Genomic DNA, 23,529 nt, shown 5'->3' on the forward strand with positions numbered 1-23,529 from the left:
TAAATGTCCAAATTATTTTATGTTACTGCAATACAAAGGAAGTAACTGGTATTGGCATTGAAGCTGCAGCTCAGTACTGTCAGAAGAAGGATATTATGCCTTAACACTGTAAACAAATACAATAATCTTGTAGAATTTACTTCCTTTTCATGATGAAAAATACCACAGCAGCCTGTGAAGAAATCTTTCATCTTACATTCTGCTTGCTAGCCACAAGGATTTAATAAGAATTTGCAGTGCAGCTTGCACACAGCTTTGCCACACCTGGGCTGCTTCCAGCATCTTAGCATCACCTCTTGCTGCAAGAGTCCCCACGCCAGGCAGCAGCACCTCTGAAAATCATTGGGCAGCCACCATGTTCATTGCCAGCCCTTCTTCCTGAATGCAAAGGGACAGCAAGCAGCTAAAAATGGCTATATTGATCAGCTGAGAAGAATTTGTGACTAAACAGCAGAATCTTGGCATCTGAGGGGAAAAATGAAACTGCATGACAGCAAAGAGAAGAGGGGGCCCTGATCCAGCCTGAGCTGTGAGCCCGGCAACACCGGGGGATGGGCAGAGGGGGTGCTGGCCAAACTCTGCTCCTGTGAGCTGGGATGAGCCATGGGGGCACAGATGGATGTTAATCCTCCTGTGCAGGAGAAGGCTGAAATCTGGCTGTGTCCTGGGTTGAGCACGAGAGGGGAAAAGTGCTGCAACTCCACCATTTACCCTTCGAGAGCTTGCTCCTTGCTGAAGAGTTCCTGCGCGGTGTTTGTTACAGCTCCTCCACGTCTGGTGATTCATTTCTGTTCTTCATTTTACCTTGCCCATAGCTGGTAGGAGCTAAAGTTGATTACTTTATATTATTTGTTATTTTATGTCAAGTCTTACTCAGTACTGTGTAAGCTTTCAGCTCCTGGGTTAACAACACGTGAGGGTTGTCAGCTGTAAGTGTGTAAAAATAGCCACATGCTGCTTCAAGTACAAAGGATGCTTGAAAAGCCTTGAAGCAGCAAAGAGAAATGTATTCATGTGTTTAACTGTATTAATGCTGAAAGCAGATTTTAACCATTCAGGATGAAGCAAGATATTGAGAAAGCCAGGTATCGACTGATAATAATCCATTCTAAACTATTTATCTGCATCCATACCTTCCTCGGTTATTTTGCCTATTTAACACACAGCCCCACGTGAAAAAATACAATTTTGAAGTTAATGTACTACTTACATAGATCTAAACAGTGTATAAATAAATGCAATAACTGTAAATGCCACTGTATGCTGTCACCCAGGCTTTTTTTTCCTACATGTAAACCCAACAACACAGAAGACTTGCAGCCTGTGCTAGTCAAAAGCTCTCTCTCCCCTTCACCTCCCCCAGTGAGGTGAATCCCTTTGCAGGCAGTGCAGCTGCCTGAGATCCTCAGTCTCTGCTTTACCCAAAGGTTTTTCAGAACTCCATCAGCTGCAGAGGTGATTTAAGGATCCTTGCAAATGAAGCTATGAATACTCTCCCCTCTGTACAAAACACAGTGGGGGCATCTCTTAGCTGAGACAAGTTTGATTCATTTGGGGAAAATCTTCGTGTGTTGGGGACATGCCTGGCCCCTCTGTTGCAGAACATGGAGGTAGATGGGCTTTGCCACTGCAGACAGAAGTGTCAGCTGCCACAATTATTGTTGAGTTTTGATTATTGAACCCCATGCACTTGTACTGAACAGTTTCATCCAGCCAAGTGCAATAATATTTTATACTACCAAACAACAACAAAAAAACCCAACAAACCACAAACCTTTTAAATAACTGTTTGCTAAGCCCAGGATTAAAAAATACTAATCAACACTTCTGGAGAAATAGAAGACAACAGCTATCAGCAGAGGTTTGCAGCAAATAAAGGTCTTGATTTCTATTAAAAAAATTTGAAAAATGCAGGTGCTTTTCTGCAAGGTGAATAGAGGAGATTCTGCAGCAAAACCTTCCCATGTCTTTTCACACTGCTGAGGGCAAAAGCACGTTAGTCACTACCTTTAGAATAGATAATGGCTTTTCAACTGATGTGTGCCCATCTGTATCTGCAACACATGCTCTGAGAGATAACAGGCTTGGCTGAGGTAAATGGGTGAGAGTTGGGACTGGCTGCTCTGTCTCCCCCACTACCTCCCAGCTTCCCTGTCAGCATGTGTACACACACCAAACACAGGGGATGCATCCCAAGATAAATGTTTGAAAGTGGTTTTGTGAGGCTGCAAATTAATTTTGAAATTCAGCTCCGGAACAGACTTCTAAGTCTATCAGTTATCACCACACTTTCTCACAGTTCCCTTTCCAGTGTCATCCTACCTTTTCCAAGCTAAGAGCAAGATATAAAATACATTTAGGGCTGCTGGTAAGATATGTGCTAACTGGTCTAGCTATATAACTTTTGGCCTTTCATCCCTGTATTTTAAACTCAGCCTAAGCCCTGCAAATACTTAGAAGAGAGCTGACTGCATTTCACAGCCCTGGATCTAACTGTTTTTTTCACACTTAAACTATCTAAAACCTAACTGGGACACGTCCAGTGAAGAGGGTTTGCATGACTTCAACATGAGGTTTTCCTCCAGCAGCCCCCATAAGCAGTTCCCCTCCAAGGGACAGGCAAACCATGAACACCTCCCTCTGTCCAAGAGTGGTTCCAGTATAAACCATGAGTCCGGGAAGCTACACTGAAAAGCTAATTCAAACATAAATATAAAACATATTTTTAATATTTTTTTTCAATCTAAGTATTAAAAAAAGAAAAAAAGCCTCAAAAATATCAGTCCATGGAAGAGTTCGGAGCACAGTTTCACGCTCAGGTTGGTGATGAACTGAGTGCTATCATCATGTGCCAGTCAGGAAAAGTTTTGAATTCAGACTCAAACAGTAGCACAGAATCCAACACAAAAAGCCTGTACTGAAATCCAGTCTACTTCAAAAATTATTGTTAGTTAATAGACCATACAGATGCCAAATCACTCACCAGAATTCATTTTTCCTGATAAAAGGTTGTAAGAAAATGCCTTACATACAATAACCTCTGAAAAAAACCCCAACCAAACCAAAACAAAAACAAACACAAACTCAAACACCTTCTTCTCACATAGTGATGTTTAGACAGAGTCCCAGGAAAGAAACAGGAGGTTTAGTGAAACACTTTCCCCTTGAACCTCTGGATTTCCATAGTGTCTTATGAACCACCCCAAAGGCAACCAAAGTGCTCTTGCCAACAGAGAAGAGGGAATAACCACCACAAGCACCCAAGCCCTGGTCCCTGTGCCAGCAGTTCTGGCACTCCTGTTATTCCAGAAGTTGTTTCAGAAGCAGCTCATTTATCTGGTACATCCTATACTGTTTCTGAGCTGGAAAAGATTTGATGACTCTGAATCTGAGAACTTCCTGATATATTTGTAGCCTTTTATCCTCATTGGAATGTGAGAGGAGCCTTCAAGTATATAGTTCATAGAGGTTCATATTCATGTCAATATAGGTCTTTTAAGTCACTGAGGATGCTTTGAGACACAGCAATTTCAAGTGTCTAGCAATGATGAGGCATGACATTGCACCCCCAAGTGCCAGGTACAGGCACATGATTTTATTCTGTTGTGAAAACCATTTCCCAAAACATATTTTAATACTCTCTCTGCTAGGATTGAATACAGGAAATTTTCTCATTTGCAGAAAAACCTTGTTCTCCCTAGTTTATGCTGTTGAACCTACACAGGAATTGCATGGATGGCTATTCAGTAAGGTCTGCAGAGCAGCAGCTATAACCTTGGAGGGGGGCTCAGCAACCCTCTTGAGTCTTTAACCCATGCTACATTTTGTAACAAAGATGAGCAAGAACACAGAAGTTTCTTCCCCTCTCCTTTCCCCAATACCAACCCCACACCAACCCACACTGTGAGAAGAGTCACAGCCCCCCCCTGTACTTTCTGTCTCTGTTTTGGGCTCTTATTGCTTGCAAAATTTGAGCAGCTTCCAGTTTAGTAATTTCCCCTTATCAGGAAATTCAGATGAAATTACATTCCTACCGGAGGCTTTTAGAGGTCTATAGGAGTCTTATTTGACTTTACAGGAGATGTATTTTGCTGGCATCTTTTTTTTTTTTTTTTTTTTTTTTTTTTTTTTTTTTTTTTTTTTTTTCTTTTTCCAGACAAGTAGTGGTCATTTGCTCACTCCCATTGTCCACAACCCCTTCTGATTTTCACTGCAGCCATGACTTTAAAAATGAGCATTTTGTCATCCTGTTCCCCAGTTACCTGACATTTTCTCAGGAGAGCAGAGACAAAGGGGGGAGAAAAGCAAGGTGAACCCCCTCTCTGCAAAGTTCATTGAGTACTTTAGCAGCTTCCTATTATCAGGAAGGGGATCCACCTGAGACCAAGTCTTTGCTCAATTGGGCACCAGGAATTGTACCTAAAGCTAATTTTCTAAACAAAGTGGTAGCTGCTTGCTTTTAACTATACCCCAGAAGAGCTGATTGGATAAAGATCAATACTCCTGAGACAAGCAAGCTGCTGCTGTTCATTACTTGTGTCTAGAGCTCAAACAGCCTCCAGAGCCTGGCTGTGTTTGCTGATGATCTCTGCACCAGAACACTTACTACAGAGAGAAAACAAAGAGGAAAACAAAGGGTGTTGGTGGGACCCCAAAGCACAGGTGCAGAGGAGGTGCCCTCATCCTGCCTGTCTGTGGTGGGGAAAGGGATGGGATGGAGGCATCACACCTAGGTAGGGTGGGGAGGAGACAGAGAGCTCTCCTGGGGGAACCTGGCACACACCCCCCTTTGCATGGGGTATCTTCTGCCCCAGTGTCTGAACCTTCACTGTCACAGCCCTCTCCCCTCTTGTACCACCTCATGTTTCTTCCACATGCCCTCAGCTTAATCCTGATGCTTGGCAAGGCATCACCCTCTCCCAAGGCACACTGTGAAGCCACGTTAGCAGAGTGGCCTTTGCTACCTGGACATAAAGGTGCTGGTGAGGTGAACAGGTGAACCACTTCCCTTTTTGTAATGTATGCAGAATTATTTTGGCATTAAATCAGTGCCAGTGGAGTCCGCTCCCACGAGTGGCTTTCCAGGACCATAAACAACTCTGGGTGGGTCAGAGCTGCCAGGTCACATTCACCAGAGAATAATAATTAAAAAAATTATACGAGGATTTCCACCAATTTACTTGGCTCATAAGGGTCTCAGTCACCAAAACCATGCTTGTCTGGGTGCCCAGCAACCTTGGTGCAGATGTGCTGAAGCAGAAATTGCTGCCTGATGGCCTCCAAATCCAGCCCCAGAGCAACCTCCAGTGGCAGCGAGCTGTTCCACAGACATGGCACCCATGTTTGCTTCTGGGAACCCCACTGTGCCTCTTCCAGCACAAAGCAATACTGGCCCTCTGTCCCAAACTGAGCATGCAGAAATAATATAAGACCACTACTGTTTCCATTAAGGCACCAGGATAAAAATCAGCCTTCAAAAAATTAAATCGTCAGTGCTTCCCCATGACTCATCTAGCAGCAGAGATGCACTTCTGGCACAAAACCAAACCCATCATCTGTTGAAGACCCAATTAAAAGGGAAAAAAAAGGGACAGTTGTTAGTTTAAAATTCTGTGTGAACTTTCTGCTGGTTACTGGTGAAGCCTCATAGTCACTGAGATTCAAGAATCAGTGATATTGCTGCACACACGTAACTAAGCACAACTCAAGGATCTTTGATAGGGAGAAATGGAATTAACCAATTTCATTTGGTTATTTAGCTTTGCAATACATAAAGTACTTTACTGAGTCAAAGTCCAAACCACAGCCCAGCAACATGAACAAAAGATCTTCTGAGGACTTTGGGTTTGACTCACAAAAAGCCATCTCTGCTTATCTTCTACCATGAGAGCCATCCATGCTCCTGGAAATACATCTGGAAACTGCAAACCACTGGGCATCATTCTGTCTCAAGGATGTCTTTTTTCTTGCCTCACCTTATATACTGAGTTTTGTGGGATATAGCTGAGTTAAGACTACCCCAATCAAGCAGAAGCTTTTACCAAAGGGATGTATTCACTCTACAGTCCAGTTTCATAGATACAGTGCATGTAATAGAAGTTAATTAGAATAAGTAAAATCGACACCACCAAAGGTAATCAACATTTTATTTATAAACATACATTTACTATAAAAGCTGTTGCATTTTAGACAAGTTTTCCTAATTTCCAGAGGCATTTTAGAATAAATAAAATAAAGGACAGATGAGCATAATTGGTATTCAACATCAGCCCCAGCTAGGACAGCAATCCTTGTCCTTGAATGGACATGCAGATAAGGATGGTCCCCTTCTGGTTCACCAACCGTTAGGACATTCACTGAAAACCACAGATGTATGGCACCAGTAACACTACCATAGCAAGAGTAAGGAAAAAATACACCATGGAAAATGGGGCTGTGAAATACAGATGGGTTATGACACCTGCTCAGGTTCTCTGAAGTAATAATAGGCTAAATAAATTCTGAAACATCTAAAACCCATTACATACATTGTACTTGCTTAGCAGTAATAAATATTTTTTTTGTAAGAAATACATTTACATTGTAGTTTGACTGTATTAAAGTGTTATTTTTTTATGTGCTCAAAGTTCCTGATAAGAAACATATCATAATTATGTTTAAACTGAAAAAAAGAAAAAAGAAAAAAAAAAAAAAAAAAAAAGGAGAAAGAAAAAAGAAAAAAAGAAAAAGTCTTAAATGGAATGAATTTACCTTGTAGGACTCCAAAGCAAATATGAAAGCAAACATAAACAGCTGGCAAGTACAATTCAGGTAACTGTTGAAAATTATTCTGTGCTGGTGAATAGATGTTCATGAGGAGGGGGGGGAAAATCACTGTCTGAGATGCTGCTTCATTTCACTTTACATAGAATCAACTTGGCTAAAACATGCATATATGAAACTAATGGGTAGACACTGGGATCAATTGCTAAGCAGCTTCAGAGATGCAATGGTGTGTCTCTGCATGCTCCCACCCCACCCCTTGCCCATGCATTTTACTCCCAACCATGCTCCTAAGCCCTTTGGGCACTTACCCCTACATGAATGAGGAGCAGCTCTCACCTCTGTGACAGCCAACACCTTCTGTACACTGGGGACCAATTCGCACATCTAAGCTCTACCACACGGGTGATGTGGTGTCAGTGTTACCAAAGAGATGCACAGGCATGCACGGTCTGTTTGAAAAACCAGGCCCCAACATCATATATTCACATCCCCTCGATGCAGCACATGGAATTACACAGATGTACAAAGCTGGTTATAAAATCTGCTTCTTGAATCTCCACGTTACGCGTTATTAGAGGGAAAACGTTATGATGACCACATGCAAAGTGCAAACATCCTGGTTATCAAAACTCTTTAACAGGAAACCATGCAGATGGTTAATCAAAATATTGGATGTCACTGTTTTATTTCCAAAACATTTTTCTGGTTTTTAATTTATTTTGCTTTAAAAATATTCCCCCGATGAAGTCAATGCAAGACTTCAGCTTTTTGGATTTATTGCATTCATAAGTCATGGCTGACTGTGTGCAACAGCTTTGCTTTTTCTAAGGCACAATTTTAAGGAAGTAACTTCCCAGCAGATGGACACAATGTCCTCCAATGACAATGTTGCACGAGGGTTTTTAATGCCATGCAGTTGCATGGGTATGCAGCTCACATGCAAGAAACTGTCTAGCATTTAAATAAATAGCTGCTAGCTACAGAACAACTCAAGATTATTACTTCCCTAATAACCACTTCATTTTCATTTACTGACACATCAAAAGATAATAGATGTGCACATACATGAAATTTAGTTCTATCATGGTCTTAAGGCAGAATAAGTAGATTTTTTTCCCCTCCATTTAAAGTTGTATTATGAACTGCTAAAATGGGCTTAGTCCAATAATTGGACATATCAAAAAAGTGATGGGATGTTTTACCACTGCAGTACATCTCCTAATTTTGTGTGTTGTAGATAAAGTGACACAGCTCTGACTGCTGTTTCAACAAGCTGCTGGAGCACTTTAGTGAGGAGAACACGCTTAAACAAAAAGTACAAAGGAAAACTGTCCCAAAACCAGGCAAGTTGAAGTGTTTTTGCCTGCAGATCACAGCCTCCTCCCTGTCTGCCTTCTATGCTCCCCGGTTTTGCTGACTTTGGCAGTCTGGTGTATGGAGGAGCACAGGCTCAAGGCTGTTCAATTCCCTGCTCTGGAGGGCACCCAAACCATTTCTTCACATGAGTTTTCAACCAACTGTGATGTTGGCAAGCAAACGAGCAGATGGCAAACCAAGATCAGGGCATCAATGGGCACATTGCACACCGAAGAGAAAAGCCTCACCATAGCATCAAACTGCAGCTCCCAGACTCACAACTCACCTGTGCCCACACACTCAGCCACCTCTCCCCCCACAACACCTTTCACTGAGTTTAATAACACCACAGGCTGTTCAACTTTGTAAGAAGGATTGCTCCTAATGAGAATCTTGCTGCTGTTAATGGTATACAGGCTTTAGGCTGAACAAAGAAATTTTTATTTGAGAGAATATTAAGCTATAGTCATGAACATTACTTGGGGTACACAAACAAAAAGATCCTAACACTAAAGGTGCAATAATTTATTTGTATAACTCCTACCCTCCACTGAAGGTAATATAAACACAGAATGCTTCGGAATTACAGGATGTATTATCAAACTAGTCTCTGTATAAAAAAAGTTATAGCTTCAGTTATAACAGAGAAGTCGTGCTGCAATGCTTAGTTTTTCAAATGCATGGATTAGATACTATCTTAAAATTACTTCTCATCTCAAGTTGGCATATTCTATAAAGGTTCTGTAAACTTAACTTTTTAATTCCTAGAAATATTAAAACAAAACAGCTTTATTGCATGTTTATTTTCTTATTACTTTCAAAGAACAAGGTAATAGACTGGATAAGGTAATAAGCATACCTGAAAGGTGGTTTGTTTTTTTTTTTATAGTACTTAGGTTTTGCCTTCCCAAATATAGTCATACATATCTTGCAAATTTCTTAAGAAAGGGAGAAACCAACATATTGCATTTCAAAGGAGCGGGTGCAGCATTTTTATGAGTTTTTCAAAATGAGATGAGAGCCATGATGTCCATGGATTGAAGCTCTTACAAGGGATTGTCTGGAGGCAGCCGATACATATGAGAAGAAAGTTCCTTCTTGAAAGTTATTAGGACTGGAAGTCATATCACAATGTAGTTGGCTGTCCAGCAGCTGGGGAACACAAAACCAAACCAAATCATTAGTTGATAATTTTAACTAACGGCAAAGAAGTCAGCAAAACACCAGTGGACCTGTATCTTCCATGCCATAGGGCCAAATGTATTCTGCATGCACTTTCCTCTCACCTTAGTTGCAAAGTACTTGTGGGTATATTTACTTTTAGGTTCTGCAATGGCAAAACAGTAAAGCAAAGGACTGATAAGTCATCTTAGCTGTGCTTGGCTTGTGTTACATGCTCTGAGAGAGCCCTGGTGTTATTTGGCCATCCCTGTGTTTGACATTGAATACCCAGCTCCTTTCATTGCGAGGTTTTGTTATAGAAAAATAATCTACCAATAAAACCCTACTGACTTTTATTTGAAAAAGAAAAATATTCTGGACCCTGACCTACTACATAGTCTTTAATGCTTTTCTCTCTTAAGGGGTTTGATAAGTAATTTAAAAACTGAATAATCCACAGTTTCAAATAAGCTTCTGGAAGCCAGAATATTTAATTGAGATGTCCATAAGCATCTCAAAATAATATTTATTAATTCTGGGTTGGACAGAGATCATCAGTTGTTTTTGTGCATGCAACACTGTGCACAGCTCTGCACTGCATTTTCTAACATTCTTGCTGGTAGAAATTATGACGGAGTGGGTAAATCTAGGATGATAAATTATTTCTCTGATTCCTCATGCATCCTTAAGGGACCTCAATTTTTATTTAAGCAAGAAGGATTAAGAAGAAAAGGAAAATATGACTTTTATCACCGTCCTCCCTTTTTTTTCCATAAAGATGGATGTGCAAACATGCACTTGGAGGGTCGGGACCTCATCCGGATGAGGAAGGTTTATAGTATCAAGCCTGAAGAGGAAAAGCTACTTCTAAATATGTCAGGTTAAATAAATAATCAGAAATTGCTAACATTTCTTAACAGATTTAAAAAAACTCGATCACCAAACAAACGGTTATACAATAGCACCCTCTAGCTCTGCTGATGGGGAAATATCTCTCTCCTGAAGCCACTGAAAAAAATAGCCTGTTCTGCTAGCAAAGGTAGGCAGTATCTTTCCTACTCCTGGATTTCTACAGCCACTGTTTTTGGGAGCGACGAAGGAAAACAGTAGGTGACAAGAGCTCTGTATCTCCACTTATCTGTTAGGACTGTAGGCAGTGAATATATTGAACAGTAACGTGTATCAGGAAGGCAAAAATTAATCCCATGGCCTTCTTCTGTTTCTTTCTGTTTTCCACAAAGTAGAAAGGCAGCATGAGCTGCCTCTATAGCCTTCTAATACCTGAGGGGAACCTACAGAAAGGCTGGGGAGAGACTTTTCATAACAATGTCCAGCAACAGGACAAAGGGAAATAGATTTAAACTGGAAGAGAATAGGTTTAGACTGGATATTAGGAAGAAGTTCTTTAGTACAAGGGTAGTAAGATCCTGGAATAGATTGCCCAGAGAAGCTGTGGATACTCCCTCCCTAGAGGTGTCCAAAGCCAGGCTGGATGAGGCCTTAAACAACCCTGTCTAGTTGAGGCATCCCTGCCCATGGCATGGAGGTTGGAGTAGATGGTTTCTAAGGTCCCTCCCAACATAAACCATTCTATGAACACTGCCCATCTCATATCACTGTTGGCATCAGGGTGAAGCTGAAATGCTGTAGTAAAATGGTATCATTACAGAAATCTAAGACTAGGAAGTGACCTGCTCTAAGCCAGACAAACATATTTTTTTTTCCTAACATGCAACTGTCTGAATCATTATTCAAAACTTGCAGAAATTAACACTCTAGCATGTATCTGGGGATAACATCACAAGGATTCAATAAGAATTATGGAATGATCCCAATATTTTCCTTGATCATTTTGTTTGCAAATGGGGGTCTGGAGACTGAAAAATGGGAACTTCTCCAAACAAGGCCCAGGGCAGAAGTAGGTTTATCTGATGTGATGTGACAGATTCACCCCCTTCAGCACACACAATGTGTGTACAGAGTGTAGGAGTTCGTATTTATGCAAAGAAACAGTCTTTAAGTCTGACATTGCTAAGTGGGGATCCTCTGGGAAAGGTTTAATGGGCTTGGAAATCTATTTTGATACAATAAATTCCCATAGTGAAGCTATGCCTGACGGGCAAATCCATCTGGGCATAAGGAAGAACACATTCCACCCAGGAGGAGAAACTCATCAGTCAGAGTCTTGGCAACAGAATTGTCAGATTTCACTCTCCTTTGGAGAGGATTTGATACTTACTTCTGGATCGGATATAACAATCATTGCAGTTAAGAAGCCCATTTCTAATCCTGACATCTGTGCCACTTGCTGCATCTCCCAGCTGTCCCTTGCAAATTCCACACTGTCAATTGAAGAACAGGGAAAGTAAGAGAGACCACACTCTACTGTCTGTCACCATCTCCCCAAATATTTATTTTTCTTACAATAGCTCTTGGAATAGTGAGATAAAAAAACCAACAACCCAGGACCCAGACAATACTCTTAGGCAAAACTGCAAATCAGTGAAGGGTTTATTTTAGAGCAACCAGTATTTATGACTGGATTTCATCAGTCTCCACTTACAGAGAAATGAATTCTAGTCATTTTAAGGGACACTTGATCTTGATGTTGCATTCTGGAGCCAGGACACCAGAGCTGGACCACCAGAGCTAGAGAGGCTGGAAGTTTAGTTTGAATAACCATGTATAACCAAAAAGGGCTTTGTGAATTCTAAAGCAAATTGGGTCAGAGACAATAGAACTGGACATTTTTCAAGTTCTGTGGAAAACTATCTTCAGACACTCAAGAGCAGTCATGAAATATGTTTTGCTGAGATCTATGGTAGAAGAGCAGAGACTTTGTCCATTCCATAGTTAAAGCTTTCCAACCAGGGGACAGATCAAAGATGGTTTCAGAACTGACCATATTTTTGAAAAAACAAAACAAAACAAAAAACCTAAAAAATAACAAAGTAAATAATTTTATATTGAAAAGCAACTAAACCAACTGGAAATTATATGATGCTTCCCTCTGCAAGTAAGAAAACTGTTTGCTTGTTAAAACATAGACTTTAGTCCAGTTATCATGTCTGACAACAAAATAACACATTATCTGCATTACGTTTGCTTTTCTACAAACAAACACACAAACATACATATATAACAAACATGCAAATCCCTTGGTCCTTCCATTTCCCCATCTACAGTCCCCAATATACTCCCTCCTCACACTGCATGACTTGAGATTTTTCTTAACAAAGTAAGAGACATACCCTGAAGCACTGAATATGGAAATAAAGACCAAGTGTTTCAATAATCATAGCAGCTCCTTTCCCAAGAGGAAGCCCACAGGTAGAACAAAGTTTCTTTCCACTGACAGACCTAGGAGACAAACATGACTTTAAGAAAACAGAACAGCAATTAATAATAAAATTTACTCAAATGCTTACACAGGTTTATGGAGAGGAACAGGGTGAGAGGAAGGAGCATTGTGATGTATCACATAAATACTCATTGACCCTTCAACCATGCTGCTGATCAGCTTGCACATCTGCCTTGCAGACAAGCAAGCAGAGGACTTAAAATCCATTAACACACAGCAGCTCAGACCCATTTCTGTGCCTGTCTGCTGTGCTAGATGAAGGGGAATACAAGTCTTTTAGCAGAGATCCAGATCCATGCCTGTGGATTACCTGGACTGAGTCAGTGCCACAGAAATCAAAGCAGACATCCTCACAAATTACCCAAGTCAGACTCTCAGCCTGGTAATTTTTCTATTTCTTTCCAAATGGATTTGCTTACTGCAAGTCAGAAGGCAGGGATGCTGCTCTTATACCCAGATAAGCTGGCAAAGCCAATAGTAGCAGTGCAGCTGCAGTAGCACAGCCCAGGTATCAGGGCATTTGCCAACTAACTTCATGCTGCTGCAGCTACAGGTCTGGTAGCATTAGAACCAGTCTGAGAAAAGCTGAAATCAGACCCCCATCTGCAATGCAAAAATACTTCAACTCTCTCCCTACTCTCCCTAAGCTTCAGTGCTGTCTAGATTTTTCTAGTAAAGCAGCTGTTTGATGACAGCTGGGCAAGGGAGCAGAGCCCCAGGAATAACTGGTACCTTTTTCCATAATGTTTTTAATGGCAGAGCAGGTGCACACTATTTTGTGCTTCATTCTTTCCTTTTTCACCTGTCTGCCAGCCTGCTAGATCCAATGTTTCTCTAGTAAGATAAACACAAGACCAAATGTTCCTGTGTCATAATGTGTCTTCCATGTTTTTTTCAGCCAAGGCTGGAAACAAGAGAGTAAGTTTGGGATACTACATGCATTTTGAAAAGCTGGTTTAGTGAAACTGTACACAGATAAGCAAGTTTATAATATCTTGCTATATGGTTTTGGTGCAATATCATAATAAGCCACCAAGAGAGGCAAATCTGGACTACATCATGATAAAAAAGCCAAACTGTCCTTGCATGTATCTAATATCTGTCACTTCTGAGACCACCATTATTTATCCCACCACTTACACTGACAGCACAGGCACATCACTGTTGTGTTGCTTCATTCTCATTAATCCTTTTAGAATAATTTTCCTGGTTACTTCTCCTCCCCTACAAGCTTAAGCCTTCTGCCCACATCCCTCTGCATTATTCTTGAGTCCAACTTTGTTTTCAATCCTTCTACACTATCAAAGTTATTATAGGGACAAGATGAAGTATTGGATCAAACAATATAGTGCTTTGGGAAATCTTATAAGAGAAGTTTTCTAACCTGTTAGTAAAACAATGAACTACATCCCATCCATTGTTCCCAAAACTAAGATTTTTTCTTAGAAAAGGGTCTCAGATTAGGATGTAGTTGCTAAATAATACTAAGTATCTATAATGACTAACTATATGTAACAAGAAATTATTTGCAATCCTACCAAAACTGCATTTAAATTAAAAAAAAACAGAAGACACGGTTCACATAAAGAATTCCTCATAGTTTCACATCAATTCAAACAGCATCAGAAGGAGGGCTTTACTACCAAACATGAAGAAAAGTATTATTTAAATAGAACAAAAACTTGCTATGTTTTCTGTGCAGTATTACTTTACCCTATTTAATAATCCAACTGATTTTAATACAAGCCAAATTATCAGTGATTCTGTCAGGGTACAGTTAGCACTTATTTAGAGTTGGTACACACATCTCACTGAAAGCAGCACAGCTCATTGCCTGGGCTAATAAAATCTGCAGGAGATCAGCATGAATGCAGAAAAAAATTTAAAAATGCAAAAAAAGTAAAATGTCTTTCAGGTCTGGAAATCAGGAAGTGCTGAAATGTCAGTTGGTCACAGCATCCAGAGCACACCCTGCCCCTGAGCAAGTCTGCACTATTCACAGTGAAGACAACATCCTCTGGCTAAGGGCTCTGAAATCGTGCCTTACTGCTCACTTTGACTGGGGCTTATATTATCCCATTTCATCTTCATTAAAATTTCAGTGATCAAGCAGAGTTCTACAGCTGTTTTCTGAACTGTGTTATTTGAAAACATAACAATACTGCTGAAGTAGATAAGAAACAGAAGAGAGGAAGCCAGGTGCTTATTCTGTCGACAGTTATGAACTGCAACATTTAGAAGAATTAATAGTGCATCCACATAATACTAATGTGATTTACACTGCGGCAGTTCACCGGCAACTATGAGATGTATTTGGTCTGCAAAATTCCTCATTGACCTCTTGTACCTGTTGGGGGAGTAACTCGGAGCAGCAGGAGAGCAGGGAGATGATGGACCAGATCGGAAGTTCTCATGATAGCCTGCCCTAAAATATAGGAGAGAAAATGGATTATTTCAGCTGAAAAACAATTAAAGCCAAATATTTTGTACTGAGAAATTCCAGATGATGGATTTCAGGATTCCAAACTCTAAAGATTTTATCTAAGGAAAACAAGGTAAAAAATTGCTGTCCACTGCCATTTTGGTACAATAAAAACCAGTTTACATTTTTTGATTCTGAGTCTTGGTCTGCTTGCTATTGCTCCTTCAGGATAACTCACAGGGTAATCATCTGTGTGCAGACTCCTACCCACCTATCAACTCAAGGACGCTCCCACTATGAAGAAAGGTAAAGCCACAGCACACCAACTCGTACTCTGTTCTCCAGGGGATGTAATAAGAAGCACAATGGGAGAGCAGATGTGAGGTTCTTGATGGAGAGTCTGTGCCCTTTACTCAGTGAACAGGGAAGCTAACAACACTGAAAAGTGGTTTATTCTTATTTGTGTCCATTCTGCTCTGCAAGAATCTGCTGACGAAACCCATGGGTGTTTTTTGTTATCAGAAATCATAAGATTGATTCAACCTCTCACTGCTCAAACTTGTTTACAGATTAAGTAACAATTTTCTAAAGCACACAAGAGCAGTTTGTTAGGAGGAATAAGTAATCAAACCTCAATCTACATCAGTTTTGACTGGATACAAGCTTCAGAGAGGTAACATAGATCTTGCAGGAGACTGTTCATATATATGCTAATGAAAACAGTTGTTCCATTCCCATTACAAACATACACCTTTTGCAAATATTAGGCAAACATATCCTCTGTTTACTGAAACAAAAAGAACTGGTGTTGCTTTTTAGTAACGCTCACTAAAAAAACACCAGGCAAAGCATCAAAGGAGGAAAAAACCTTGCCAACTATGTAGCAAAAAGAAAATACTAATCTCTATGAAACTTCTTTGAAAATCTATAAACCTTACAAAACTAGAAAGTAGCAACAAATGGGTGTTTAGAAGCTGGGGAATGAAGCTCTGGAATAGCAACTTCAAAGAGGCAGAGATTCCCACCCTGACATTTTGCCACTTACTAGCTATAAATGTTTATCTTGAGTAATTAAAACAAATTAAAATTAAGCATATGAACAGTTACCCAGATGAGTGTTTAAAGACCTAAGGAAAAAGAAAACAGAGAGTAGCAAGCAAGAACTGTCCTCCTTGTGAAACTTGTTACTGCAGTACCCACCAATGAGTTCAGAACCCACAGTTCAGAAAACAAAGTGGACGCAGCAGTTTTGGTGGGAAAGCCAGGAATCAAAGGTGTCTGCAATGCTGCACAACTACCCATGAAACTTAGCTGTCAAAGAAGACTGAGTGAGCAGCACTTCCTAACCTGTGTAATAAACTTTATTTTTCATTCTCACCTCCTCATTTCTCCTGTGGAGCTTGGCTGCTGTCCCACACTTTGGCCCAGGAGTGGTCTCTGCCGAATCTCCTCCGCACGATGTGGGGACTGCTTGGTCAGCAACTGCTGATTCCAGGAGACATCTGCAATGGGAGGTAGGGAAATCTCAATACCTGTGATAAAATGCTTTTGTCCCTACTGATAGATCAGCATAGCTTGTGGGCACACCATAAAGGACACATGAGATGTACTGTTAATTAAAAATAAGTTCACAGAAACTCTGCAAAATCAGAGACAGGTTCTGCTATACCAGAAGACTTATTTGGGACAAAGTCCCCCTGAATTTCCTTCACATAGACATGAGCTACCCTGGTGCTTAGCCTGAGTTTCTGAAGGGGAAAAGGGAGAGAACAGATATCCACAAGTAGCATTTTGGAAAATAAAGTATTTCTGTCCTAAGGAAGGCAGCACCAGAGAGACAGAAATTTCCTGTGGTGTGTGGGGATTCAAGCTTCTCAATAGGAAGAGTTAAAAGGAAGGTGGTGTGGTCACTGTTCTCCCTGAGCCTACTGATAAAGAGATTTCTTCCTCTACAATTTACTTCTGCATTGGCTACTTGGCTGCACAAGGCTCAGTGACAGTAAGAGCCTCCCAGGAATATTCAGTGATCTGTGATGCCCAACCAACCATCCCACCTGTGAGAGACAGCACAGTACCTGGGTCCTTCCTGGTGAATTTGGTGGCTCACACACACATTGGAGAAGGCCTTACCCTGCACCAGTCAGATGGTTTACAGGAGATGAGAAACTTCAGTGGGGTCTACCAAAGGCCTGTTACCTATTTTTAATATCAAAACTACTTAGGGTCTTAAGGACAGTGCAAGGATGTGTTGTGTTAAGGGGCAAGAAAAGCTGTCATAGTATTGGTAGGGGGTCAAGTTGTTGAAGAGAACCCAGAAAAACAGCCTGATGAGCAGCAGTTGTTTAAAACTGTCAAATCTCCAAAGTCTGTTTAATCACTACTACAAATGTGGGAGGATAGATTGCTGGACAATATCCTCTGTTTTCCTTTTTTGAAAAATCTTTATCAAAGGACTAAAAATACAATAAAATTGTGGACTGGGAAAGCAAACCTGCTAAGTTTAACAAATTGAATTTGCATTTGAAGCAAGTAATAACAGTGAAAACTTTTTTATACATACACATAGCATTTTTTTAGAATTACCAATTTTGATGCTAGACTTAAATAAAAAATAGAAAACTCCATTTCAAAATCTTTAGTCTTAATTTTTATTCTCTACTGTTCACTTGCATTAGATAATGAAGCTATATTAGTGAATTTGCCTTTTTTTTAGGGTGATCCTGTTCATGTTAATGCTTTGGAGACATTCCTTCACTCAAAAAACATCAATATTTATGGGAGCTTGATTTTAATGTCATCGGACCTTTCTAATGACAAAATTGAGACAGCTGTCACTTCTGGCTTGAAAGGATCAGGCATAACAGGTAGTGACATTTACTGGACTGAAATGGACTGAAAGAACCTAATTAGCCATCAAAACATGAAAGGAATGTGGGAAATATGTATGTAAGATTGTGTAAAAGATCAAAAAAAAAACCCCATGTTTAATTACTAATGAGAATATGCAGGCCTATAAGCAACATTCCTGCCTGTAGCTGAAATGCTCATTTCTGACAAAAACAAGGCAATTTTAAATTTCACCTTAATGCATTCATCTTTGCTAACAGAAAGTAACTTTTCAATTAACATTTTGAAGATACATATGTAATGTTTGTTTCCAAAATTATCTGAGTTAGATCTCAAGCCGCTGTACATACCTGTAAGGTTTCTATTTGGAAAAGAATACATGTGTATGAAAAGTCTTGTCTCACCCTGAGTCAATGGCAGGTTCAGCCTGGCAGGTGAGCTGCGCTCCATCACTGGCCCCTGCTGCTCCTGTTCACCTCCTTTCAAAATACCAGTCTCTGGCTGTCCTGAGAGCACTTTATTTCCACTGTCAATAAAAGTAAGTCACATTGTATAAATAAAGCCAAGAACAATGACATCTAGAACACTGTGGCAAAATCAGACTTTTTGAATATCAGCCTATTTTGTGCAAGAGGATTTCTTACTGTGTCAGCAATGACAAAACAATGAGGACAAACTATCACTGTAAATCTCCAAACATGTCAAGCCTTCCTACTTCCGTGACACACAGCCACATACACTAAAGATCACTCCAGATTTATGGAATATGGCTTCTTCACCAGAGAAACATGTTCTCTGTGTTTTCTATCTGGTGTTCAGCATCACCAGAAGCTTCTCATCTCTGTGAATGCTGTTATCAGCAGCTGGGCAAAGACCAGGACTCTGAACACTGTCTGGCAAGATCAGGTATGGCAGTTCCAAGATAGCCAGGCAACCTCACACAGATTCTGAGTGAAAGTAGCTACTGCTCTTTTATTTCTCAAAATGGCTTGTGAAACTTACACACAAGACACAGCACAATGCCACCCCAGAGACATCTGAGCTACCTAAGCCCTGGTCTGGTTGATGTGTCAGCCTTTCAGCAGAGCCATATAATGCAAAGCCAAGCTTTCTGATATACAAAACTAGCACTGCACCTTGCTGTATTTGCATAAGCCTGTGGCAAGTAAATAATTACCACAATTTTTTATACCTATCACCAGGCCACCAGATGCTGGTGCTTCAGCATTAATCACAAGCAGATGTGACAGCAGAGAACTCCACAGACACACAAAGCTCCACAGGGCTCAGAAATAGTTAGGCTGGATCCATACCTCCTCTTTTCTTGCCAGAGTTCATTTTCCTTGCTTTGCAGAGATGGTATACTGTCCTGCTCCCAGAGCAGTTTTTTCTGCTTTGTACCTTCTTTTTGTTTTCCTTCCTCTGGACAGCTGTTTGAATCAGTTGAGTTCTAAAAGACATCAGGGGAGGGAACAAGGAGCTTCCCTTGAATTCGGCATCGGCACAAAAAAAATAAAAGCACAGGCTGCCCCCAGATATACTGTGTTGACTCATTGTTATCATGACAAACATCTCACATTATACAGTGGAATCATTTGACCTTGGTAAAGCTAACCTTGGATTTAACAAAGACTTGAGCTGAAACTATCAATAAATTGTATTAAGTTGAGCATGAAACAAAAAAGTGCAGGACTTACTAATTAGGAGATGATGTTCACGATTACAAAATAGAACTTACCACTACATATTTTTGGCAGAAATCCTTGAATGATTTTTTGGAGTCTAGACAGTCTCCTATTGGACTTGGAAGGACTTTGTGAGGGACCTCAGCTGCCTGACCCTGATTACATGCTCTGGGCAGTCTCAAATGGCAACACCAGTACTACTTCAAAACAGCACTGGAGTGGATCATACCTGACAGGTGGAGCTTCAATAAGCCATGCCATGAAATCCTTCACTTCTAGGTGCAGGCAGTGCATGCTCATGCATGGCATAAGCAACTTTATTCAAGAAGTTAATGCTACACACCCATGTGGAAAAAAGTGCCATGGATGATGGCCCTGCACAGGGATGAGTGACAAGAGGAAGCAGGAAGGGTGAAAGGAGAACCAGATGATACATTACTCCTAACCCTGAAGCTGAATGGAAAAGGGTCTTCTTTGGTCTGGCTGCCTCAGGCAGGAGAAAATTGTCTCGGATTCTCACATTTATTCTACTGATCTCACTTGGGGTGTCATTCTCTAATCTCTTGGCAAGCACTTATTTAATTAGATGCTAGGTGCATCGAGTTAAACATTTTATGCCACATAAGCCAAAAGGGAGTAGTGAACATTCCTCTGTTTATTTTACTGCTTTCTAGGAGGGATGATAGGAGAGGAAAAAGTAGGAAAAGTAGGGGGGCATGATCCCACCTCATCTCAGATATGCTTGCAGTACTGCCTTATTCTCCACATTTTAGATACAGGGAAATCTCTTTAGATTTTGTTAGCATTGAGAAAGTAGTTAAACAATCAGAAATGGGTGACTGTTTTTCGCAACGCCAGCTAAAGAAGAGAAGCAGCTGCAAAGTGAGGAAGTATCACCCTCTACTCTAGCCCAAAACAGTGTGGTAATACTTTGCTTGGGAATATGGCTCTTTAGTTATGAGAATATACAAGCTACAGTACTCTGAAGTATCACCAGCTATGGTAAAGATCCAGGATCTCTTATAAGAGAATAAGAAACTCACTGCTGTCTTGTTTCCTTCAGTGGTAGAGGAAGAAGAGGAGAGGAGCTCAGCAGAGTTTGAAGAAACAATGAATGGAACTACAGTATCCTCAATTATCTTACGCTCCTGAAAAAATAAGGATCAGGAGAAAACTGGCATTAAAAATACAAAGTGTCAGCTATGAGCTTCAAAGGTAGAATAATAAAAGTACACATGTGCACTGTTAGCTAGGTAAGGACATGTAGCTAGATAGCTAGGCAAGGATATGTGGTACCAAGAATAATAGTAACACCTCATTTTTAAATTTGCTTCAAGGTTTTGCACTCCCTTTTCTTTCACCATTACCATCCTTGAGACTGGCTATCCAAAACTGGAAAGAATATTCCACTTGAGAAGGCACCAACGTTTTCCACAACACCAGTCTATTAATTTTCAAACTAAAATATGGTACGTGAGAAACTTCTTCTGAAAGTTGGAAAAAAAAATATTTCTTGTTCAGAATGGCCCTCAAGCACAGATGAAAAGACACCTCAACCTGAATAATGTACAACTAGTCAAACTGAAAACATTAATATTTTCCAATTTTCTGCAATAATGACCTACATATGATAGATGAAGAACATTATATTCTGTATCATTAATATTTTTTCAGTGCGAGCTTTGAACATTTCCTATGATTTTTTTTTTTTTTTAATTTTTTTTTTCCCCAAACAAGTCCAGTTTACAATACAGCTACATGATCAAGGCCAAGGCAGACTACAATTTCATCTGGAGTTCCACCAAGTCCAGACACCAAGTATATGCCAAAACTCACAAGGCTCTGCCCCAGGAGGAAAGTCTGAGCGTGCCCAAACACAACCTTACTGACTCACCCTGGCTTGCACAGCAATTAGACACCTCCACCTATGGGGAGGTTCTGAGGATGCCTGTCTAAATATTTAAATATTTTTCCTCAGTGCCTCTGGTAGTGTTTAAGAGAAACAATCCTCCTGAGAATTCATCCTTGAGAAGACTTTTCTCTAATGAGTATAGTTATGGGATTTTTTCAGTTGCATAAGTGGGTGCATTTAAATAAAAAAATGTCAATAAACAATCTCCTCCTTTGAGCCTCATACCTCCTCGTAGTATCTGCGCTCCTCCTCTTCAACCTCTTTCTGGGCCTTCTCCCATTCCTCTTTCAGCTTGTTCTGCTCCTTCTGATACTTCTCCTGTAAGGGGATAAAAACAGGTAAATTCAGAGCATTCTGAAGTAGTATCTCCACAGACAAGATGAACCTGCTCAGAGTGGTCTAATCAGAAATAGGTTGAAATAGGAAGATAAAAATCCAAAACATCCATGGGTGTCAAAAAAATCTTATTTCCCTCCCCTCTCTTTTGTTGTTTCTAACACTGACATTTAACAGCTTCAAATTTCAAGGAATTTTAAACATACTAGAATTTGTGCAGTTTCACCATCTTTGGTCAGAAATGCTCAACAATTTCAATAATTCCTTGTTAGTTACACAGTATTAAGAATTCCAAATAGCTATTACACACCCCAAGATTCTTAGGCATGGGGTTTACATTAAAAACTTCAGCAAAGTAGCACGTAAACAAGCAGATTTTGCAAAGTCTGGTACTGATTTAAGAGAGATGCCAGTACAATTTCATGAATGATTAATGCCTGTGCAAGTTTGAAAGATAAATGAATAGTGTGTAAAGGTTTGAAGAGGGTAAGCTTAGCTTTTTTTCCTCCTTGATGGAATTACTTCCTGATAATTGCTTTCACAGTTTTGCATAAAAAGTTATCTTAAAGAGATCTTTAAAATTGTTTGACATAATTAGTTTGAATATGAATGGTGACTTCCATATGCCCCTTTTAAACCAGTTCCAACTTTTGTTTGAATTGGAAACCACATATGCCTAATCCAGAAGAGATGTGTTCACTATTGAGAGAATGTTCACATATGCCAGAAAAATAATGATGAGAATTTTATACCATTTTAAGAAGCAGCAGCTATATTGGCTAAAAAGAAATAATCTCAAGAAAGCAGCAGAGAGACACACAAGCCATTCCTAAAACATGAAAAACTCCATTTTCTTAATCTCCATCCTTTGACAGTTTGCTCTTCTGTTATATGGAAGAAAGAAATAATTTCTTTTGGACCAAATTAAATCACAGTTTCAAAAGACACTGTTGACTGATGGGGAAATTCAAATTCTCTGGGCTAGTGCACTTCTCCCAGCTAGGAAATAAACTGAAAGTTTTTTACATCTTACTCTGCCACTAGGCAAAACTGGTGGTTGGAGGGGGTCTCTTACCCTCACAAAAAAAAAAAAAAAAAGGAAACAAATTTAGTTTGATGTTTTGGAAAAAGAACCTGTGAACAAAGAAGCCCACGACAACCTATGAAGACCTTTATTTTAAAGAGGAGTTGCATAGGCATCAGAGTCACCAAATTGCCAGTTTCAAGAAAGAGGCTCCAAGTAATTAAGAGTCTTGCAGTCTATACACAGCATACTTTAAATATTACTGAGTATCAACATTTGGTTTAACTCCACACTGGAATGCAGAACTAAGTCCTTTTGGTCTTTCCATGGGGTGGAGAAGGGAGTGCCCAAACTACAGAGAATCTGTTATGCTCAATTTCTCACGCATCTGCCACAGAATTCGCTCAAGCACCCACAAAGGATGAGGAAAACATGACACAAAATGCCCAACTTTTGTCCAAAGGGACAATTCAACAGCTGATCCACATGGTGGGAGTCATGCAGTTTTTTCCCTACCTGAAGCAAGCGTTCTTGCTCATGCTGCCACCTTTCCTGGCGCTTTCGCTCTTCTTCTGGATCCCAGGACCAGAAATTGAAACGCTTGCATGAAGGAAAACCAAGCTATTAGACTTGACAGCATATTTCACAAGGTTACCAGAG

General features: G+C 40.2%; 1 protein-coding gene across 8 annotated transcripts in view; it reads right to left on the reverse strand.

Annotated features, from left to right (window-relative positions):
* Positions 1–8,539: 8,539 nt before the first annotated feature.
* Positions 8,540–23,529, reverse strand: part of LIMCH1 (LIM and calponin homology domains 1) — a 173,831-nt gene continuing 158,841 nt past the window's right edge. For 4 of the 8 annotated variants that reach the window (XM_071743656.1, XM_071743658.1, XM_071743662.1 and 1 more), the window contains 10 exons: positions 23,386–23,469; positions 21,735–21,827; positions 20,641–20,745; positions 19,226–19,362; positions 18,317–18,438; positions 16,444–16,567; positions 14,982–15,068; positions 12,534–12,642; positions 11,522–11,624; positions 8,540–9,273 (listed from right to left, as the gene is read on the reverse strand). In XM_071743656.1, coding sequence (XP_071599757.1) covers positions 9,248–9,273; positions 11,522–11,624; positions 12,534–12,642; positions 14,982–15,068; positions 16,444–16,567; positions 18,317–18,438; positions 19,226–19,362; positions 20,641–20,745; positions 21,735–21,827; positions 23,386–23,469 — 990 coding nt within the window. In that variant the 3' untranslated portion in view covers positions 8,540–9,247. Of the gene's footprint in view, positions 9,274–11,521; positions 11,625–12,533; positions 12,643–14,981; positions 15,069–16,443; positions 16,568–18,316; positions 18,439–19,225; positions 19,393–20,640; positions 20,746–21,734; positions 21,828–23,385; positions 23,470–23,529 lie in introns of those variants that run through there. The other 4 variants (XM_071743659.1, XM_071743657.1, XM_071743660.1 and 1 more) reach the window with 3 other exon arrangements.

This window comes from Heliangelus exortis, chromosome 4 (genome assembly GCF_036169615.1).
Source record: "Heliangelus exortis chromosome 4, bHelExo1.hap1, whole genome shotgun sequence".
Lineage (NCBI taxonomy): Eukaryota > Metazoa > Chordata > Aves > Apodiformes > Trochilidae > Heliangelus > Heliangelus exortis.